We start from the raw sequence: 19,858 nt of genomic DNA on the forward strand, positions 1-19,858 counted from the left end.
TGTGCGTAACTATCTCGTGCAGTAAATCGTTCCAGCGGAGGGCGATCCGGTTGGCTGCTGCAGAATACTACTGAGCGCTTATTGGTCATCGTATCCATCTGTCTCCTGCGAGGAAACTCCTCCCAAAACTTCAAGTTCCCATCCACTTTGTTGAGGTTTTTTTTGTTGTTGCTCCACACAGTGTGCTCCCCTCCTCCTCTCTAAACCCACGTTCAGTCTATTCACAGTGTGAGTGTGGTCTCTAAAGTGTGGTTCAGGGACCGCTAAAGGTCACTATAGAGGATCGAAGGAGCCAAACTTCATCATTAAAGGCCCAGCATGAAGATTTACATGGATTTAAGGCAGAACTGGAAGATAATAGTCATATGTATTTTTTCATCAGTGTACAATCACCTGAAAATAAGAACTGTTGTGTTTTTATTAAAGGGACAGTTCACCTCAAAATCAAAAATAGCTCACTAAATTTTCATTTATCTTTCATTTTCAGGTCAGTGAAAAAGTTGAAACAACTCAAAAGTTCAAGGCGACGTACTGCAACAGATTTTTGAGTTCTGATTCAAACTCTTAAGTTCTGAAAAACTACTGATCTTTTGTAGAGATAAGTTACTTTTCTTCTTTAGATAAAATTAAAGGTTTGCATTTTAGAAACCCTGCAAATTTGTATTTTAAAAAAGATAGCGTAAGTTAATTCATGATGTTAAAATTTTAACATTTTTATGTAAAATTGAATTTTCAGACACCAAAATAATGACATATCAGGTTCACAATTCACTCTGGCCGATACTTAAACTGTAAAACTTATCTCAAGTAAAAATTATAGATCAACAACACTTTTTAAAGTTTATTTCAAAGCATCTCTCAGATTCTCAGTTTGACTGAAAACTCAAAAATCTATTGCAGTATGTTAGCTTGTCATTTTGAGTCACTGCAGACCGTTTTTTACAGTGTAAAGTGACATTTGCTAACTTTAAAAAGTAAAATGTGTATCATGGCGGACGTCTGTGGCTCACGGCCTTTTACTCAAAATTTTGACTGTGGTCAGAGAAAAGAGAATTTAATAACTGAGACTCCTGACAGATTTTTTTTCCCCCTGTCTTTCACTGGGCGGGGGGGGGGTTCTTACAAGAAACCCACATGAATTTTCCACATGTGGCCTCATGTGGAAAACATGTAGGAAACATGTTACTGCCTGTGGCATGTGTTTCACATGGAAATACACTGTGAAAATGTTCCAAAACCACATGTTTGTCATGTGAAAAACACTTGTGCAACATATGAATTTCACATGTGATTTTGCCTGTAAAATTCATACGACTGGAAGATTGTTTTGGTGTGAGTTGCAGAGTTTTGGAGATATTAGCCACAGAGATGTTTGCCTTCTCTCAAATATAATGAAACTAAATTGCAATCAGCCTGTGGTGCTCAAATCATCAAAAATAATACATTTGAACAATTATTTGAACAGTGATCCACGGATGTTGTTGTGATCAGTTTCATGTTGGAACTACTTTCTTTCTGGTAGAAAATAGAAGAAGTTCTGGTAGATTCTGCAGAAAGATATGATAAGATATACCTTTATTAGTCCCACAGCAAATGGCAAAAATATAAAGACAAATCAATAAAAATATATAAACATAAAAATATAGAAAGAGGAAATTTTAAAAAATGGAAAATTGAAACAGGAAGTAAATATAAAATAAGGAGCAAAGAAAGTAGTTCCTTCATGAAACTGCTCACAACATTGTCTGCTAGTGTCACGGCACCTTTTTAGTTTTTTTACTTCCTCTTATTTTTAGCCTAAAGGTCAAAGGTCAAGTTCACTATGACATCATTATTATTATATCTCTTATTGGACTTTATCAGAGGGTCATGTAAACTAAACTAAACTAAACTAAACTAAACTAAACTAAACAACAGTTTGGCCGTTACGTGGTAGATCTGGTCACATACTGTTTTTAATTTGGAAAACAGCAGATATGTAATTTAATTATTATTGTTATTATTATTATTTGATACTCCAGCAGTGTAAGAAAATATTAAGTATCATAATATTTAGTAAAACACTGTATCGTGATATTTTTCACATGATTTCTGGTTATTTCTGAGTTATGTTGTTATCTTTAAATTAATTGTTCTGATTGCATAAAAGGTAAACTTTTAAACTCAAATGTTATGTGAATGGTGCTGTGGTCTTAAGATTTAAAAAATCACAAATATTGCCATGCTTATAGAATCACTATATAGGTGTTGTGATACATGTTGTTTTGCCAGATTCTCTGCAATACACAGCTTGTTACGTCTTATTAGTTACTGACAAGAGAATATTTTGATGCATCTGGAAGAGGAAACATCTGTACAGTCCTGGCTTATATCTGAGCTACCTGTGCTTCTCAGGTTGCATTCTGGGTAGTCATTCAGTGCGTTGCATCGTTAAACCACAAGATGGAGTCAGAGCACACGTGTCCAGTGGAACGAGCTGCTCGATCCATCCAGTTTGTAAAATCACTGCTCTTTGCGTTCATAAAGCGTGATGATCTACACAAACAGACACACACAATGGAAAAAGGCAGTTTATTGCAACACAAAACAAACAAAAACAAAAACCTGATGTATTTGTGCAGAGAGAACATACTGCTGTTGTCATGTTGCAGTAAAATGTTCCCTGTCAGTGTTTTTATATTTCATGTTTTTGGATAAATGTTTTTGCTATTTACACCTGTAGATGTCTAAGGTTGAGCTCATTTTAACTGCTCTTTTGGCAAGTTTCATCTGCAGCAATGCATCATGGTCTATAACAGTTATTCCCAAACACTGGGTTGTGACTTTATTTGGGTCCCCTGAAAAATAAAAAAAAAAACTATGGAAGAAATTCTGCAAAATGTCAGATTTATATCTGCTGTACATCTTTTATAAAGCATTTAAAATGTGTGTATTGTTTTACTGATGAGAAGAAAAAACAGGAACCTGTTTATTATAATGGAAATCAGTTGCCTTTATTTTGTATCCTAATTACATAATCCTGTTATTTGTTGTGTGTGTGTGAGTGTGTGGAGAGATTACTATGAGGAGTGCAGCTACTCTGACATGAAAATATAATAACACACTATCAGCACAAATGAGCTTTGTCAGGGTTTGCTTATGTAAAGTAGAGGATAAGGAGCCCTGCTGCCCTCAGGGTTTCACCTGGAACATGTTCACATATACGTCCAAATATGTACAAAATAGTAATAAAACACTCTGAAGGCAGTTCTTGTACTCAAGTCAAATTTTAAAGGCAGTAATTTACATGAAATAAAGCATGTTTAAACTGTAGTATTGCTCCTTTAACTTGACTAAAGCAGCTGATTGTCGACAGTGTTGCTCCGTCCTCTGTCCTCTCCACATGGTGCACTGCTGTCCCACCGGCTACACCTGTACTGAAGGTAGAGACTGACCCTCAAACTTCACTGGTACCACTGACACCTGTTCTTCGCCAGCAAGACGACATTAACTCAACTCTGGACTCTGGAGTTGAAATGTCATCTTTGAGTTGCAACAACAACTACATGATCCAGAAGTATTCAGATTAGATTACATTTTTTGTAATATGTCTACATTAGTAATTACAAATATTGGCAAGTAACTTGTGTTACAGTAACTGACTACATTACAAGACTCAACTCTGATGATGAATGAAACTGCTGTGATCCAGTTTTCTTGGTTTATTTGAGTGTTCTGACATATTTATGGCCTCATCTGTAACAAGTTATTAATTTGTCAACTTCCTGAAATTATTTCAAAATTAAAACTGTTTTAATTTTGTGCATTATATTGTCTCGCTCATGATAGACCACGAGACAAATATGGAGAAACACATGCCTGGTGCTGTTCTTTAAAACTAACAGGAGGAGGAATAAAGAAAGACTTTATGTTTCATGTGTTGCAACAAAAATCAAAAAAACACCTGTTACATAAAGCAGGTGTATTAAAACTTGATGTAAATGAGGACATAATGATGTCTGCCTGTTTTTCCTCATCTTTACTTCCTGGATGGAATTCCACTTTTTAGGCTGACGTCGTCCAGTTTCAGCCGTTTTTGACGTCACGTTTTTTTTTAGTGATTACGGATGATATTTTGGGTTTATCGGGCCTCCCCTTTGTGAGCAGTGTAAAGCTCAGTGAGCAGGGAAATAGAAACTTCCGGTTATGCTATTAAAAATAAAAGCCTAGAATAGGATTAATATTTTTCTTTTATTTCAATACTGTCATGAAAAAATACGAACGACGACGGGAGAAATAACTTTTTTTGGTTTCTGTAAAAGGTCATGGCAGAAACAGTTGGGAAACACTGACATAGTGTGTGGGAAAAAAAACATATTACAATAAACAGAGTAAAATACAAAATAACATTGAAAAATAGGAAAATAAAATGATAATTTAAAAAATATATGTTACAGTTTGTCAGTGACATTGTTTTTTAATAATGCATAGAGCTCTTTGGATAAAACTGTCAGTTCCAATACGTAATTGGGAAGCTTTTATTCTGAAGACAGACGTGCATTACTTCCGGTGTTTTCCTCGCTCCGTCCAGTCGTTTGACGTGTCGCCGCTTTGACGTATGAATCATCCTTCACAAGATGGCGATGCACCTGTTTCTCCGGTGGTGATCCTTGTTGTTGTCTGCGCAACAGAAGAAAACAAACCGCAGGAACAGAGTGTCCATAAACCGGAAACGAAGACGAACCTCTGGAGTCCCCCAACATGTCCACGGAGGAGCTGTCAGCCTCGGACAGCGAGGCTGTGTTCGCCGGCGCGGGGGAGCGATGGGCACCGGTGGGCGCCGTGGCCAGTCCCGAGGATGAGAGCGGGAGCGGGAGCGCCGGCCAGCCGACGCAGAGAGGCTCGAGCTCGGCCACCGAGGAGGAAATGGCCGTGAGGCTGGAGAAGCTGGAGGCGGAGCAGGACCTGCTGAACTCGTCTCTCCTCGCCCTCACCTCTCACTTCGCTCAGGTTCAGTTCCGACTGAAGCAGATAGTTCACGCCCAGAGCGACGAGAAGGAGAGGATGCTGGTGGATCTGGAGGAGTTCGCCTTCAGGGGCTGCCCGCATGTGGTGGGCTGCAGGGCGCAGGACGCCAAACAGCTGGAGAACTCGGTGAGGGTCCGACACCACAAAATACAACCTCCATCATCCTGCACACACTCTGTGAAACTCACTAACACACGTCTAAATCAGGTCCTTTTACACCTGTCATCAGATGCATTAAAAGCATAGAGGAAAATAGAAACAGACGATACTGATAAGATAACTGTTAATGTCACATTTTTATATCTTAAAAAGAATTCATCTCTAGTTAATACAATAAAAGATGTATGATTTAATATTTATAATCATCATCACTATTACAACAACAACAAAGAACAGTTCAGTCTCTGCAGCTAACATTATTTTCATAGTCACCCTCAAATGTCTCGTTTTAAAAGATGATTAAAAATATTCACATTTAAGCTGAAATCAGAGAATTTAGATGACAATATTTTAGGACTGGTCATGAGTATTAGTACTTTCACAAAATATTAAAACTCACAGTTTGATAAAAAATCATCAGTACTGTGGACATAATGACCAAGTGGGTAAAGACAAATAAGAAAATCAGGAACAAAAAAAATTTTAAAACCAGATAGATAGATAAACTTTATTTTCTGTGACAAAGTGAAAAGGCTCAACTATAAACCCACAATGCACATTTATTTAAGACAGATAATGCACGTGTGTAATACATGATGCACATTTAAATCACATTAAAAACACACATATGTGGAAACAGAATACTGTTTAAAACTGACAACACAGATTTTAATATAAATAATTTGATAATATCAACATTATATTGATATATGTCCAAGCCCTGCATGTAAGTGATGGACGGTCTGTTTTTTAGTTATTACTATTTTAATGATCCCTGTCAGTTGATAAATTGATTTGTCAAATAAACTGCAACTATTCAGATCATCTATTGTTGAAGTTATTTTTGAGGCAGAACATAAAATTCCCTGCTGTCAGCCTCTTAACTGAGAGGATTTGCTGCTTCTTTGTTTTATGTGACAGTTAACTGCATATATTTTTTTAATTTTAGGCTGTTAGCTGAACAAAACAGACAATTTGCAGATGTCATTTAGTGTTTTGGGAAGGTGTGATTGATATTTTTCACTATGTTGTTAGTTTTTAAATTACTGATAATCAATGATTGAGAAAATCTTCACAGAGATGATTAACCTGACATGAATGCATAGTTATAAGCAGATATAAACAGACACTCAGAGTGAGCGTATGTCGTGTTGAACCTTCACCTCGGTGGCTGTGGGGTTTCTTATTAAAGCTGATTAAACTGTGCTGGTTGCGTCACGCTGGAGGCTGCTGCGCCCACCCCGGCTTTGTTTCCTCAGATCTCTTATCTCCGTTGGAAAATGTTGGTTTCTGCCACAAGTGTGTGACTCACGGTGCTGCAGGTTCAATGAAAAACGCCTCGAGCGGATCGCTGTCTGTTTAATAAAGGCTTCTGTGTACACAACGGTGGTGAAACAACCCACTTTGTTCCCACCGTTGTTTACTCCGAGCCTCTTTACAATCAGTCCTGACTGAACAAACCTCAGACTCATGGAATAATTGTTAGCAGTTATTGATCATCATACGCTCCGCCCTAAATGTCTTTTCATGTCATTTCTCCTGTCGCATGCTGTTCTTGCAGGGGGATCTGGTGAGTATGATGCCTGGCGTCTCTGTGAGACTCTGGTTTGTGTCTTTTTGTGTAAATGTTGTGACCTTTGTTGAAAATTACAACAAAAATGCCAAAACTTTTTTTTCCACCAATGCTTTTGTTCCGTCTCTCCCATATTAATGAAAATTACAATAAACAAATTTCACTAAATGATTCTCATGTATCACAACTACTGTAGCTGCTGATGTGTGATGAATTTATTTTACAGAAACAGTTTTTTTGGTAGTTGTACTTTCATGAGTAGATTTTTAAGTCTGTACTTTTACTCGTACTTAAGTATTCATTACACTATTTAACTACTGGTTTAAAAAAAAACAAATTTTGCAGCTCTTGCAGAGGTGACTGTGACATCGATGGTTAAAGTATATATCTAAATACTTTAGTAACGTAACAGTACTTTTACTTGAATACAGATTTTCAGTACTCATTCCAAAATTCAGCATTTTTGACTCACCTGTTGATACCTGTTCACTGGTCACATTGGAAAGTTCTTTTCCTGCATCATTCTCATCTTTTATCAAACAAAACAAACAAACAAACAAACAAACAAACAAAAAAATAGAGCCAGGAAAGTGAAATGTACACAGAAAATTTGTGTCTTGTTGCTTCCTGTCCCAAATGAAACTGTCTTTTGTCACAGTTGTTTTTTTTTTATATTTCTGTTTCATCTTGGTATAAAATTCATACTTCTGTCTGTCAAATCGTGGTTTTGTCACTTAAGCTCACCGTACATGTCATGCATATTCCCCAGCCTCTGTGTCAGAAACATCCAGGGAAATCTCTGTGTAATAACAACACTGTGACCTCTTATAATCACAGATCAAATCAGCACCAGCCAACAAGGCAAATGCTGGTAAAATATACAACAGGCTGCTGTAGAATTTCTTCTCTCACCACTATGGATTTAACAATCCCAGAAAGTCAATGTATGAAAATAATACGACAGTAAAAAGTCCACTCCGTACTATATTTATTGTGCTATTTAAAGCAACTTGATGTGTTCAGCATTTTTTGTGGGTATAAAATGTGTGTTTGAACTTGGTGCTTCTCCAGTCAGATGTTACCGACACCGTGTTCTCTGTGTTGTTGTGATCACTCAGCATTCTCCGTCTGCAGAACTCAAAGTAATTTGTGTGTGTTCCTCCTGTCAGAGTGAGAGGGAGAAGAGGGAGCGCCTGGAGGCTCAGAGGGAGAAACAGAAGGATCTCATTTTCCAGCTGAAGACACAGCTGGACGATCTGGAGCGCTTCGCCTATCAGGAGGGCAGCTACGACTCGCTGCCGCAGTCTGTCGTCATGGAGAGGCAGAAGGTGGGAACATGGGAAAAATCTGACGCTCGCCACTGGAACTGGGTTCAGTGCTGTCACGTGTTGACGGAGCTCGACAGTCAGGGGTGCCAGGTTGCTATTGGCAACCGTTTTGAGAAATGGACAGCCAGTTCATGGTCATCAGTGGCAACCTCTTTTTAAAGTATAAAAAATAAGGGTAAAACAGCAAAATGTGCACCCCAAACAAATACTTTGTAAAGGGACATATAACGTGTCCACGGCGCTATTTATTGATCGTGAGTTGCAGAGTTTTGGTGTTATCAGCCGTAGAGATGTCAAAAGCAACGTCTCTTTGCAGAAAACATGACCTGGTTACTCAACATAATCCACAGACAGTGCTGAGGCCTGGTTGATGCGTCACATCAGCGACAGGTTTTCTAATCAGGCTTTAATCCTTGAATTTAATAATTAAAGAAGGTGATAAACATATGAAAAGAGAAGCCCTACAGATATAATGTACAAGCTTGTGTTACACCTGAATTATTCTGATTTGACTGTCTGCTATATTGAGCACATAACGTGGTGTTTACCTGTTTCAGTTCAGGTGTAACAAGTCAAACACCTGCTCTAAAAATGCTTCAGGCTTTAGTTCATCGTCAGGTTTCTCATAAGCTTATCCAACTACACTTGTGGCCCATCCACAACCTGCTCTACTTACTTTTTTTCTGCTTTCATTGCTAAAAATTCTCATAAAAAGTCAGCCTGTGAATTTTATTGTCAGAAAACGGAGCTTTATGCAGCTCACAGGAAGTCTGTTCTTTAATATCCGACCTGTCTTTACATATTTTCAGGTCATCATCGACGAGTTGATCAAAAAGTTGGACGTGAACCTTAACGAGGACATCGGGAACTTGACGCCCGAGGAGCTGAGACAGAGAGTGGATGCGGCCATTGCTCAGATAGTGAACCCAGCCAGAGTCAAAGAGCAGCTGGTGGATCAGCTCAAAACCCAGATCAGAGACCTGGAGATGTTCATCAACTTCATCCAGGGTACGCAGTCTCAGATATGGTACAAAGAATTACCTGTTTCACGGCTCGTTTTCTTTATTGACTTAATGGTTGCCTTTGCTTTCCCGTCCATTAGATGAGGTGGGGAACCCTCTCCTGTCAGACGGTGCACACAAACAGCAGCCACAAGCAGCAGGGACTGATGCCAGAACTCCTGGAGTGAAGAAGAAAGGTCAGTCAGTTCAGAACAAACTACTGCAGCAATGTTTGTAGTAATAAAACCTGTCAAATGACTTTTGGTCATAGTTATGTCATGTGAATAAAAATAGTTGCTTTTCTTCAGTTGTGGGCTAAATTTAGCTTCTTAGAGTGTCTTAAAGCTGAGCAGACACTGTGTCTTTATTCATCTTGTCTGTTGTGGTAACTCACACTACATGATTTAATCAACCTTTCTGCAAGTCCAGAGCCTCCTAATATTGTATTCTCACACTGCATGGATGAATTGACTGGCCACGACACGGAGCTCACACTGAATGTAAACAATGAACAGAAAGTAAGAAGGAAGAAAAGAAAATATGGAGCAACAGATGGCTGGAGGATGCAAACAATATGATATCTGTTCTACAGCAGAGCTGCAGTTTTAATATTTATATATATGTAAGTTGACAGGGTCAGCAGCATAACCGTGTTTTTAAATTTTAGGCACCTAAAAAATCAATATCAGTTTAAGAGTATGTTATTTTTAGAATATTTTTATGGCTTTACTTTGCTGTCAGACAGTCTTTAATGATGAGAGCCTGTTGTAGGAGGATTGGGAACAGTTGTTGGACACTGAGGACAAAAAGTTGCTGGTGTACCGCTGCCTCAGTCTGTTAGTTTGTTTGTGGTATTGTGTGACTTTGGTATCTTTAAAGGATAGTGTGCCATTAAAATCAGATAGAGGAGCTGCTCAAGCAACAAACGATCTGACAGAAATTCAGCTCAGCATTACTGTTCAACTAGTGACATAAATGTTTGTGAAGGTAAATTAACTGAGGAGCTCTCGATAAGCCCTTTGTAAGAAGCAGGTTATGAGAGGTGTTGTTGCTGTCCATTATAAGTACGTTCTTGTGGTTCTCCCTCTCTCACTGCAGTGGATCCAGAGCAGGCCCAGAAGATGCGAGAGACCGGTCTGCAGCTGATCCAGAAGGCCCTCGCCGTGCTGCAGATCTTCGCTGCGAGCCAGTTCGGCTGCGCACCCGGCCACGTTCCTCAGAGCATGTGGCCCCAGGAGTCGGCAGGGCAGGACTACGGGCCCCTGCTGCAGCGTCTGGAGGCGGCCGTCGAAAAGGTGCGGGTGCTGGGCTCGTGCAGACAGTCCTCCCTCGATCACGTCGTCAACTTCACCAGCAACGCAGCACTTGGACCTCGGGACGAGCTCACAACGACCGTGAGGAAGGAGCTGGCGTTCGCTCTGAAAGACTTGCTGGCTCACGGCCTCTTCTCGCCCTCGCAGACCATGAGCCTGGTGCTGGCGCCCATCTCCTGCCTGCTGCCTTACAGATCCGCCCCGCAGACCATGCACCCGTGGGAACTCTTTGTTAAATACTACCACTCCAAAAACGGGAAGGCCTTTGTGGAGTCGCCGGCCCGCCAGCTCTCGCAGTCCTTCAGCCTGCCTGTAGGGGGCGGCCCGGTGACCATCACACCCAAACAGTCTCTCCTGTGGGCCATTCACACGGTGCTGAAGGAGCATGGACGCTACAAGCGAGGACCAGACACGGAGTTCAAAGCGCTGGTGTGCATGGCTCTGAACGAGCAGCGCCTGGTGTCGTGGCTCAACCTGCTGTGTAAGTCCGGGACGCTGATACACCCGCACTACCAGTCCTGGAGCTACATGGCCCAGACCGGCTTTGAAGGGGCCCTGCGGATCCTGGGACGCATCAGCCACCTCAAATTCAACCTCCCAGTGGACCTGGCTGTCCGGCAGCTGAAGAACATTAAGGATGCTTTCTGAGGAGTGACCAAATCCATGAAAATTAAAGACGCATCTCTCAGAAATCAAGTATTTTATCAGCTAAACAACACTTCTCCTTCTGGCATTCAGGGCCAAAGGCATGACTGTATCTAACCTTAGTTAAGGTTATTTAAGTAGTCACTCATATAAAGTCAAGTGTGATGTCTGCAGTACATGCATGGATGATTATGTGGTGTGAGCTTCAGCCATAAGCGACCATAATCTGCAAATCCCACTAGATGCCAAAATGTCAAGATGACAATGCTACTTGTACTGTAAACATGCCTTAGAACGGAGACTGAGATTACCTCACCGTTAGTGAAGCCTTCCTGACCTTTGTGACCTGTGCTCATCAGACAGTATCATCCCCTGTGACCATGATAGTGCTCTGACCTATGCAGCAAAGACAGAGGTTGGACTTGTAGAGTAATCAGTACTGTAATGAAGTCGACACTAAGGCCGAGATTTGAATCATCAGTCGGAGACCCCTCAGTCCACTGAGATTCAATGTTGCATATTTGCGATAGTTAGTGTAGCGAGCGCACATTATCTCCGAGGGCTAATATACTCCAAAACGATCGTGGAAAGCCTAAAACGCACAGCCACCCTTATTATTTTCTATGTACAAGCCCCACACTGGTGGCGCCCGCGGCCATCAAAGTGCCATCCCCGTCTTGTTTCCAGCACCGCCAAATTTTCTAGAGATGGGACTGATCCGATCCAGTATCAGTATTCGAGGCCAATACTGATGTAATTCATTCATCTGTATCAGACTGATGTCACATCTCCACATACTGATCCAATATCTATCAAAAAATCTATATCTTTATTGGTATTATGTATGATATAACGGCCGGTAAGCTACGCTGTGTCGTATTTGAAGTGTTGTTTTTTTCTCTGGATACACGCCAGATACCACAAGTAGGCGGGGCTGGACAGAAAAAAAAAGATTTTGTTCAATTTTTAATTCAATATTGAAATTGCGGGACCCTGCTTGATTCGTGTCATATGACACACCGCTGCACCGCCTGTGTTTTAGCTTTAGTAGTTCTATCTATAGAACGTTCTTGAATCCACTTGGAGGACGTGTACGACACACGTGCAGACGATTATCTGTAGCCTGTTGTAGCGTAGTGGCCTTGCAGAAAAGTCTGTGTGGTCACGACAAATTGGAGGTATGCGGATGTCTGCACAGAGCCTACGTGTACACCCTCTGATGACGATGATAATGTACAGTGAGCAGGTCATTGTTGTGAAATAAACCCTGACGGGATGATGCAGGACCCTGACCGCTTATTGCATGGATACCTACCAAAACAAATCAATAGACACAAATTATTGATTTTAAAAAGGATTTTGTTGATCTAAAAATGATTTTATTGCTCCTCCAGAGTCTGTGATTGAACTGTGTCCATAGCAACAGCCTGTTCTTCATAGCAACTGTTATAAAGAAATAAAAGACCCTAGAATATTGAAACTGACCAATCAGAATTGAGTATTTAACAAAGCTATGTAATAAATTATGTGAACATCACTTTCACCCTGAATGTCCCACTGAACCCCGTTCAGAAATCTTGCAGTTGAGCAAAGTGTCGCTCGATGGTCTAAATGATAAAAAGGAACGACCCGACTGATAAAATAAAAAATGAGTCGGCTGCAGCCCTGTTCGCTGCTCAGACAATCCAGGAGGAAACATGAAGCTCAGAAACTTTTCTCGATACTGTGGTTCACACACAGTAACCAGGAGCCTGTGATGTGTTGGTCCTTGTTGGTGCTTGTTGAATTATTTTGCTGGTAAAACATGTGTAGCAGATTTGATCTAAACAGCAGCACTCAGGTCAGCCTGAAATGAAAACAGTTTCCATCTCGATGCATGGGACAAACGTGATGTTAAAGTGTTGTGTGACATTATGCAGCCATTGTGCGCTCTCGACTCTCTGAAGCTGTTATTTCCTCTTGCACGTTTTTATCAGGTGTGTGAACAACAAGTTAGACCCTGTATGAACTGCTGCTTCTCTCCTATTCCAGGTGTAGTTATATTTAAATGACAGTGATATTGTATGATTTATTTAATGATGTAACAGCTGACATCTCATATGTGATGTGATTGTAGGATATAAAATATATTTTGTTCCTGTTTATCAGAGTAAATTGTTTTCATCTTCCTGAGACAGCTGAGCTGCACGTCTGATCTCCTTAAACACTGAATGTAAAAACCATAGATGCTATTAAACTGAGGTTAGTTCATATCTGCTGTGTTTCCCCGCTGACTTCAGTGTTCCTCGGCCCTCGTCTGTGTATCAAACCTCTGAGAGCAGGCATGCTGATAAAACAACACTGCGTTTATTTTTCCTGAGATAAAAACCTGCACTTTGTGACTCGAGTGCACCGACAGACACATTTTATCATTTATTTTATGTTACTGTGTAAATGGAAACTTTGTGTTCTGTTTGGGCGATGTGTAGTAGACATAATTCTATATTTTGCTCCCTATTTTTCCTTTTTTGTCGTGTTTTGTTCAGTTGTTATGTTGTGATTTATGTAAAGAGAAGTTTATTTATTGGACCGCATGTTTTATCTTGACACTGGAGTAGATGGATCATATCAGAACTCTTTGTTAAAGTAGCTGCTGAACTGTAACCGTTCAGTCTGGGAACAATAGATACACTGAATCATTTAAATTTTGCTATTTGTTATTTTTATTTCATTGCTTTAATCACAAATAATATATTGGAAATGTGCATTGTGTTAATTATTTTGATTTTATCATGTTTAATACATACCTACAGCTGTAAACAAATTAAACATTGTAAATGAACCTCCATGCTGCTTATGAGTCTTTATTATTTCTGTTTTTAAAACATCCAGAAACAAAACTTTTCACACTGTAGATTTTGGCTTGTTGTTATGGAAACCCTTTATTGTACATCTGCACCTGAACACATCTTGTGCAGAACAAAGGTCACACCATCCTGAATAAGTCACCCACTGCATTTTTAAGATAAAAAAAAAATACTAAACACATAAATTTATAATTGAATTTGAATGATATCAGTTTGTAAAATAATTTCACTAAATTAAAAAAGAGATTCAGAAAATTTGGACTTACTGAATTGAAATAAGATAAATAAGAAAAATAACATAATATCACTAACATAATGAGTGCTTTTACTTTGAAAATGTAAGTGTATTTTGCTGATGATACTTCTAGTCAAAGCAAGGAAGTCCACTTTAAAATTCTTAATATAATACATCCCTCTGGGGAAATTTGAAGGCATAGACCAAATCAGGTCTAGATCATAACAAACACATTGAAACAACAGATCATTTATTTTATGAATGTATATTTGCCTGTGCTTTGTGACAATATCAGTATTAATGGCACTTATTTCCTAAGGACGATCTCTCTGTATTAACGAAAGAAAATGTAATTTTTGGTACTTTATGAGAGATTGTACACATGACACATGACAACGTAATTATTATCCATGGAAAAATCTTCTACATAGATTCCTGAACACAACAGAACTTCCATGTATTTCACAAGGAACTGTGTCATTATTTCTTATCAATGAAATTAATGGAGAAGAAACCTTAAATAAATCTTAATGTTTATTCTTATTTTATTATTTTTCTGTTTTGTTTTTTCTTTATTTTACTATCCCTCTTCTGTTTCATATGTGAGTAACATGATGCTTGTCTGATCTCTGGATAAAATGTATTTCACACTGTTTCATATCAGATTGTCTGGCCTTCTGGTGATTTTTATCCACCAATTCGTGCCTTCAATGCATCGTTTCACAGTGGTAGGTGATGTTCATTCATTTATTTATAAATTCATTTATAAAGGGAAACACAAAAATTCAGGTGACAGTACAAAAAAAATTGAATATTATCTATGAGGCTCTCAGGCAAGCTGTTCTTCAAAATAAAAGTCCCCTGAGCCCTTATATATATATATATATATATATATATATATATATATATATATATATATATATATATATATATATATATATATATATATATATATATATATTTTTTTTTTTTTTTTTTTTTTTTTTTTAAGGATTTACAAAAAATTAAAATCACGTAAAGAACATTGTAGCAGTCGAGCGATGCGTTATAGATTACTCTATTTAAAAATATATATAAACAAAACGAACGATTAGGACTCGCTTTACAAAAAGGAAGTGACGTATGCGGATCGTTGGGGTCAAAGTTGAAAAAAACCTTCTCGGCTTCCTTTCCTGTTAGCGGTGGCCGTAGAACAGCATCAGTGAGTGAAATTTCCCTTGAAATAATCCTCAACCATCGACCCAAATCTGGCCATTTTCATATTTTTTATCATATCACACTTAGGACAATCACAGTTTTACCTAATGTGTCTGTGGTATTTTCGTGTATTTAATTCGACAAAGGGAGAAAATTAGATGTTTGTTGAGCGTTTCGTCTTCGTAGGGCTCAATCCAACATGGCAGCTTCTTGATAATCTAAATCTGCACCGTTGGTTAAAGAGGCCAGTTTTATATGTGTAGACTGCTCAGAGTGCTGTTTAGTTTCACTCCACCTTAACCAGCTGTAACCATATCTTCATTTCATGTCAGAGTAAAGAAATGTTAGAGTTAAATTAGTGTTTGAAGCTGTTCGTTTGCTAGCTGGAGGCTAACGCTAACTAGCTAACCGGCTAGTCAGGCAGTTACAACAAGCTGAAAAGTTTCAGACGTTTCCTCAGATTTCAGTGTTTGATTTGACCGGGTTCACATTAATAATGGTGCTTGTAGTGTGTTGAATTTGTTGTGTTAACAATGGGCTTGACTTTTTTTTGTTTGTGGCAGAAATGGGCAAGTTCATGAAGCCTGGGAAGGTGGTGATGGTCCTTGCTGGACGCTACGCCGGGCGCAAAGCTGTCATCGTGAAGGTAAAACATGGCTCCCAGATGTTCACATGACAAATTATTGAATCTGTAAAAATATATTTCTTTGATAATATGTACCTGCTTTGGAGGAAAGGTATTAATTCCTTCATTTACTATCAGGACTCCCACGCTCACCCGCACTTTTAATAGTTGCAGCTGCTTTCCATTGTAGACAGTGAGTGTTTGGACATCACAGTCCTGTATTCATGTCCCTCTGCAGAACATCGATGATGGCACAACCGACCGTCCTTACAGCCACGCTCTGGTCGCAGGCATCGACCGCTATCCCCGTAAGGTTACCACAACCATGGGCAAGAAGAAGATTGCCAAGAGGTCCAAGATCAAGGCCTTTGTCAAGGTGTTCAACTACAACCACCTCATGCCCACCAGGTCAGTGTTGGGTGTTTACTATTAGCAGCAGATGAATACATGTGTGGATGAAGGTTGTTGCAGCAAAATATGTATTTTATAATAGGTGACTGATGGTTGGAGCACATTAAGGTTGGATGTGCATAAATTTCTTTGCTCATCATCGGTGGGTGAGATGAACAGTTACAAGTTAGGGATGTGCCAATCTGATATTCAGTGTTGGCGCTGGTTTAATATTAAAATCACTGGAGTGGATGTCAGGAGCGAGAAAGCATAATCAGATGCTATCATTAGCCTGAACAAACAAGTTAAAACTCAGGTCAGCTGAAACTTTAAGTAGCTTGCCGTAGAGGAATACATCATAATGCAAAGTAAATATCTTAATTTTGAATTGCGCTGACCAATCAATGTGCTGTGTAAAGATTAAATAAAAAGTAGCAGTATTGCTTCCTGAAGTTATGCTATGTTCTTCTATTTATATCCAGTGCTTTGAGTTAAATGTCAGAGGTACACGCCTGATGGAATAAATGCAAAAAGAGCCAGCGCAAGTCAATACAACTCCTAAGGTGCATCGTGGTAGGAAATACTGAATTTCTGAGCTTTTTGGGAGAGTTGGGATCATTTGAAGCATTACCTTCAGTAGATGGCAGTTGGCACACCCCCAGTTTGGACAAGCACAGGAGTACCAGCCTGCAAGCTTAGCAGTGTTTTCCTGCGTGCATGTCATCTTTTCTCTTCTTTACCTTGCTGTGAGACTGCCTTTTGTGACGAGGAAACTTAAGCAAATCACTTGTTAAATCATCTTCCAAACTGATTTTCTTAGGTGACTAAAATACATTTTACTGCTGACCCTGGCCACTGCAGTACATTGCTTAGCTTCCTACTCTGCTACTCCTGCTTTTCTGAGCCCACACGCAGAAATTGCCTCACTTTTTTTTTTCCAAATTTGATAGATGTTGGATTGTCAGAAGGTTGTTTAAATGATATTGAACATAATAAATAAGATGTTTGAAGGAAGGAAGGATTGTGGTTTAGTAAGGAAATGTAAATCTGAAACTACTCAGACACTTGATGAAATAGGGTGATGTATAACAGGAAATAGGAGTCCGATGACCAGGAATTGAGTTAGCGTTTTGCACCTCCAGTTCCTTTGTTGTGAAGTCAGTGAGGATTTGGTTAGATAATGTAAGAGCTTAAGATAATTTCACACATTGTTCTACAACATAAACCTCATCAGTAAACACATCACTTGTGAATTGTTTTTGATGTTGAGGTCATGCTACTGATGTGTAGTTCATCACCTAAAATTAGCCTTTTTCTTCTGGCACTTGCAGTTATGCTTCAAAAATCATAAAAGTGGCATTCATTTTTGAGGATTGTGTTGCTGAACAAAACGTCATTGCCATTGATCTTATTTCCACCCATCCAGAATCCTGTTGAGTTTTTGTTGAGGGAACCAGAGTGATAACTTCAGTGTCGGTCTGTAAAATACGTCACTGCAACAGCAATATATTCTGGAGCAGTGTTGAAAAATTTCAAATAATGTTTGTTAAGCACCTTGTGGAACAAAGTTAAGAGACAAAGGTGAGACTGGATATGGATTCAAATATCTACAACCAATGAGAATCTGAGCAGGAAGAAGTGATGCTCATCTTTCATCCAGCTGCTCAGCAAACTTGTAGTTGTAGATGTGAACTTGGACAGATGTAAAATGAGCTGAAGAAAGCCTGTCTGCTCAATAGATGTTGGATAAGTGGAGGGTTTAACAACTAAATTGTTGTCCTCTTTTCCTTCAGATACTCTGTGGATATTCCTCTGGACAAAACTGTTGTCAACAAGGACGTCTTCAGGGATCCTGCTCTCAAATGCAAAGCCAGGCGGGAGGCCAAGGTCAAGTTTGAGGAGAGGTGAGTACAAATAGTTTAGTTTTGATTCCTTTTCATAAGTGTGATGCTTCAGAGGAGAACTTAAATGATCAGTTCTCAAAGAACATCAAATCCATGTTTTCTGATTGGACCTTAAGAGTGTTTACCCAGTGTTTTTTTGAGACAAAGGTGACGGAGGCTGGACGATGTGTGCTGCTGTCCACAGTTACATCATGCACCTTTAGAGTCCCTGAACTTAAATGGGGGAGCACAAATTTTTCACAACTTGAGGGGCAGAGAAAAAGAACAAAAGAGAACAGAAACAATATTGAAATAATGAAAAACAAAAGGTCAGTCATGTCATTGAAGCTATTGAAAAAATGCTTATTTCCTATTGAAAATCTTAAAAATAAATACAAATTAGTAATCAAAATAGGTGCTAAATGAGACCAGTGTAGTTTAATCTTTTATTCATAATTTTGTCGAACAAACATTGACTTTGAAGCCCCAAAAAAGATATTTTAGACATCCCAACATCCACCACAGGCTGTTAATGTGACGAACCTCACATCCTTTATGGGACAGAAAATGTCTCACTCATACAATCATGTCTTTTGTAAACATGCAGACTGTGAAATATTTGTTAAGATATGATGTTCAGATTTGATGCAGTTAACCTTGGTCACATGTTACAAGAACAAAAATCATGTTTGTTTTTTCTGTTTTTCAGGTACAAGACGGGCAAGAACAAGTGGTTCTTCCAGAAGCTCAGATTCTAACTTCACCCAGTTTCACAAATAAATGTTTAAAAAATGATTTTGACTGTCGGCTCTTTATTTAAACTTTCTATCTTTTGAATTGTGTTGAGGAGGGAAATGAGCTACGTAAATAAAACCAGATTTATTGTCGTGGCAGCCATCAATGTTTGATCTTTCGTGTCTCTGCTACGTTCCCTAGTCTGGTGAAAATTGTGATCTGTGTAGTTGCTAGATTATTTATGTCTTCTACATGTTTATAGTCAATGCTCTTGAATTCAATAAATGTTTTCAACATGTGACAAGACTGTCAGATTTAACTGCATCACTCAACTAAGACATGTCAAGTTAAACTATAAATTAGACCTGAACAGTCAGTTTGTCTTAAACTTCTCATTGTTTGATATCACACCTTTTTTCACAGAATGTTTAACAAAATATAAAGATTTCCACTGAATTAATCCAGTAAACAAGCTCTAGTTAACCAAATGGGCGACACAATGTGACATTTAATAAATGTACTTCAAACTTTCTACTTGAAGTAACACACATTAACACATTTTTCCAGGCAGTTACAGGAAGTAGTAAGTTACCAGGAGGAGATTTTTACTTAATTTTATTTTTGACATATTCTGTGGTTATCACTATAGAAACATTTCTGCTTTTGTCCATAGGAGCCTCATAAATCAGCAAAATAAAGAGAATAAAAAGTTCCTCATAGAAATTTGTGTTGCTGTTATGGGAAATGTTTAATATTAGCATAATGTAAATAGATGTTTGAGTTGATTATTTTCTCAATTAATCAAGTAGTGGTTTCCAGATCACATGATGTTCATCAAAATACACAGACATTCAGTTTTTATGTAATAAAGGACTAAAGAGCAGAAAATATTCACATTTGAGAAGCTGAAATCAGTGAATT

At 38.8% G+C, this 19,858-nt stretch overlaps 2 protein-coding genes across 2 annotated transcripts; both read left to right on the top strand.

Moving 5' to 3' along the window:
- The first annotated feature begins 4,406 nt into the window (after window positions 1-4,406).
- Window positions 4,407-13,847, top strand: rundc1 (RUN domain containing 1). The gene is made up of 5 exons (XM_084744907.1): window positions 4,407-5,133; window positions 7,909-8,067; window positions 8,877-9,075; window positions 9,170-9,265; window positions 10,167-13,847. Exons 1-5 carry the CDS (start codon window positions 4,741-4,743, stop codon window positions 11,027-11,029), a joined length of 1,710 nt encoding a protein of 569 aa, XP_084601033.1. The 5' UTR covers window positions 4,407-4,740; the 3' UTR covers window positions 11,030-13,847.
- A 1,384-nt stretch (window positions 13,848-15,231) lies between these two features.
- Window positions 15,232-18,997, top strand: rpl27 (ribosomal protein L27). The gene is made up of 5 exons (XM_084744463.1): window positions 15,232-15,308; window positions 15,868-15,950; window positions 16,168-16,337; window positions 18,113-18,223; window positions 18,912-18,997. The coding sequence occupies exons 2-5, from the start codon at window positions 15,870-15,872 to the stop codon at window positions 18,958-18,960; spliced, it is 411 nt and encodes a 136-aa protein (XP_084600589.1). The 5' UTR covers window positions 15,232-15,308; window positions 15,868-15,869; the 3' UTR covers window positions 18,961-18,997.
- The last annotated feature ends 861 nt before the right edge of the window (window positions 18,998-19,858 follow it).

Source organism: Lutjanus erythropterus, chromosome 19 (assembly GCF_056507025.1).
Source record: "Lutjanus erythropterus isolate fLutEry1 chromosome 19, fLutEry1.hap2, whole genome shotgun sequence".
In the NCBI taxonomy this organism is placed as follows: Eukaryota; Metazoa; Chordata; class Actinopteri; order Lutjaniformes; family Lutjanidae; genus Lutjanus; species Lutjanus erythropterus.

Bases quoted from the DNA above. Each gene is read 5' to 3' on its own strand.
- rpl27 (XM_084744463.1), top strand. From the start codon at position 15,870: ATGGGCAAGTTCATGAAGCCTGGGAAGGTGGTGATGGTCCTTGCTGGA. The intron at 15,951-16,167 runs GTAAAACATGGC...GTCCCTCTGCAG, and splicing joins GCAAAGCTGTCATCGTGAAG to AACATCGATGATGGCACAAC. The intron at 16,338-18,112 runs GTCAGTGTTGGG...CTTTTCCTTCAG, and splicing joins AACCACCTCATGCCCACCAG to ATACTCTGTGGATATTCCTC.
- rundc1 (XM_084744907.1), top strand. From the start codon at position 4,741: ATGTCCACGGAGGAGCTGTCAGCCTCGGACAGCGAGGCTGTGTTCGCC. The intron at 8,068-8,876 runs GTGGGAACATGG...ACATATTTTCAG, and splicing joins TCGTCATGGAGAGGCAGAAG to GTCATCATCGACGAGTTGAT. The intron at 9,076-9,169 runs GTACGCAGTCTC...CCCGTCCATTAG, and splicing joins GTTCATCAACTTCATCCAGG to ATGAGGTGGGGAACCCTCTC.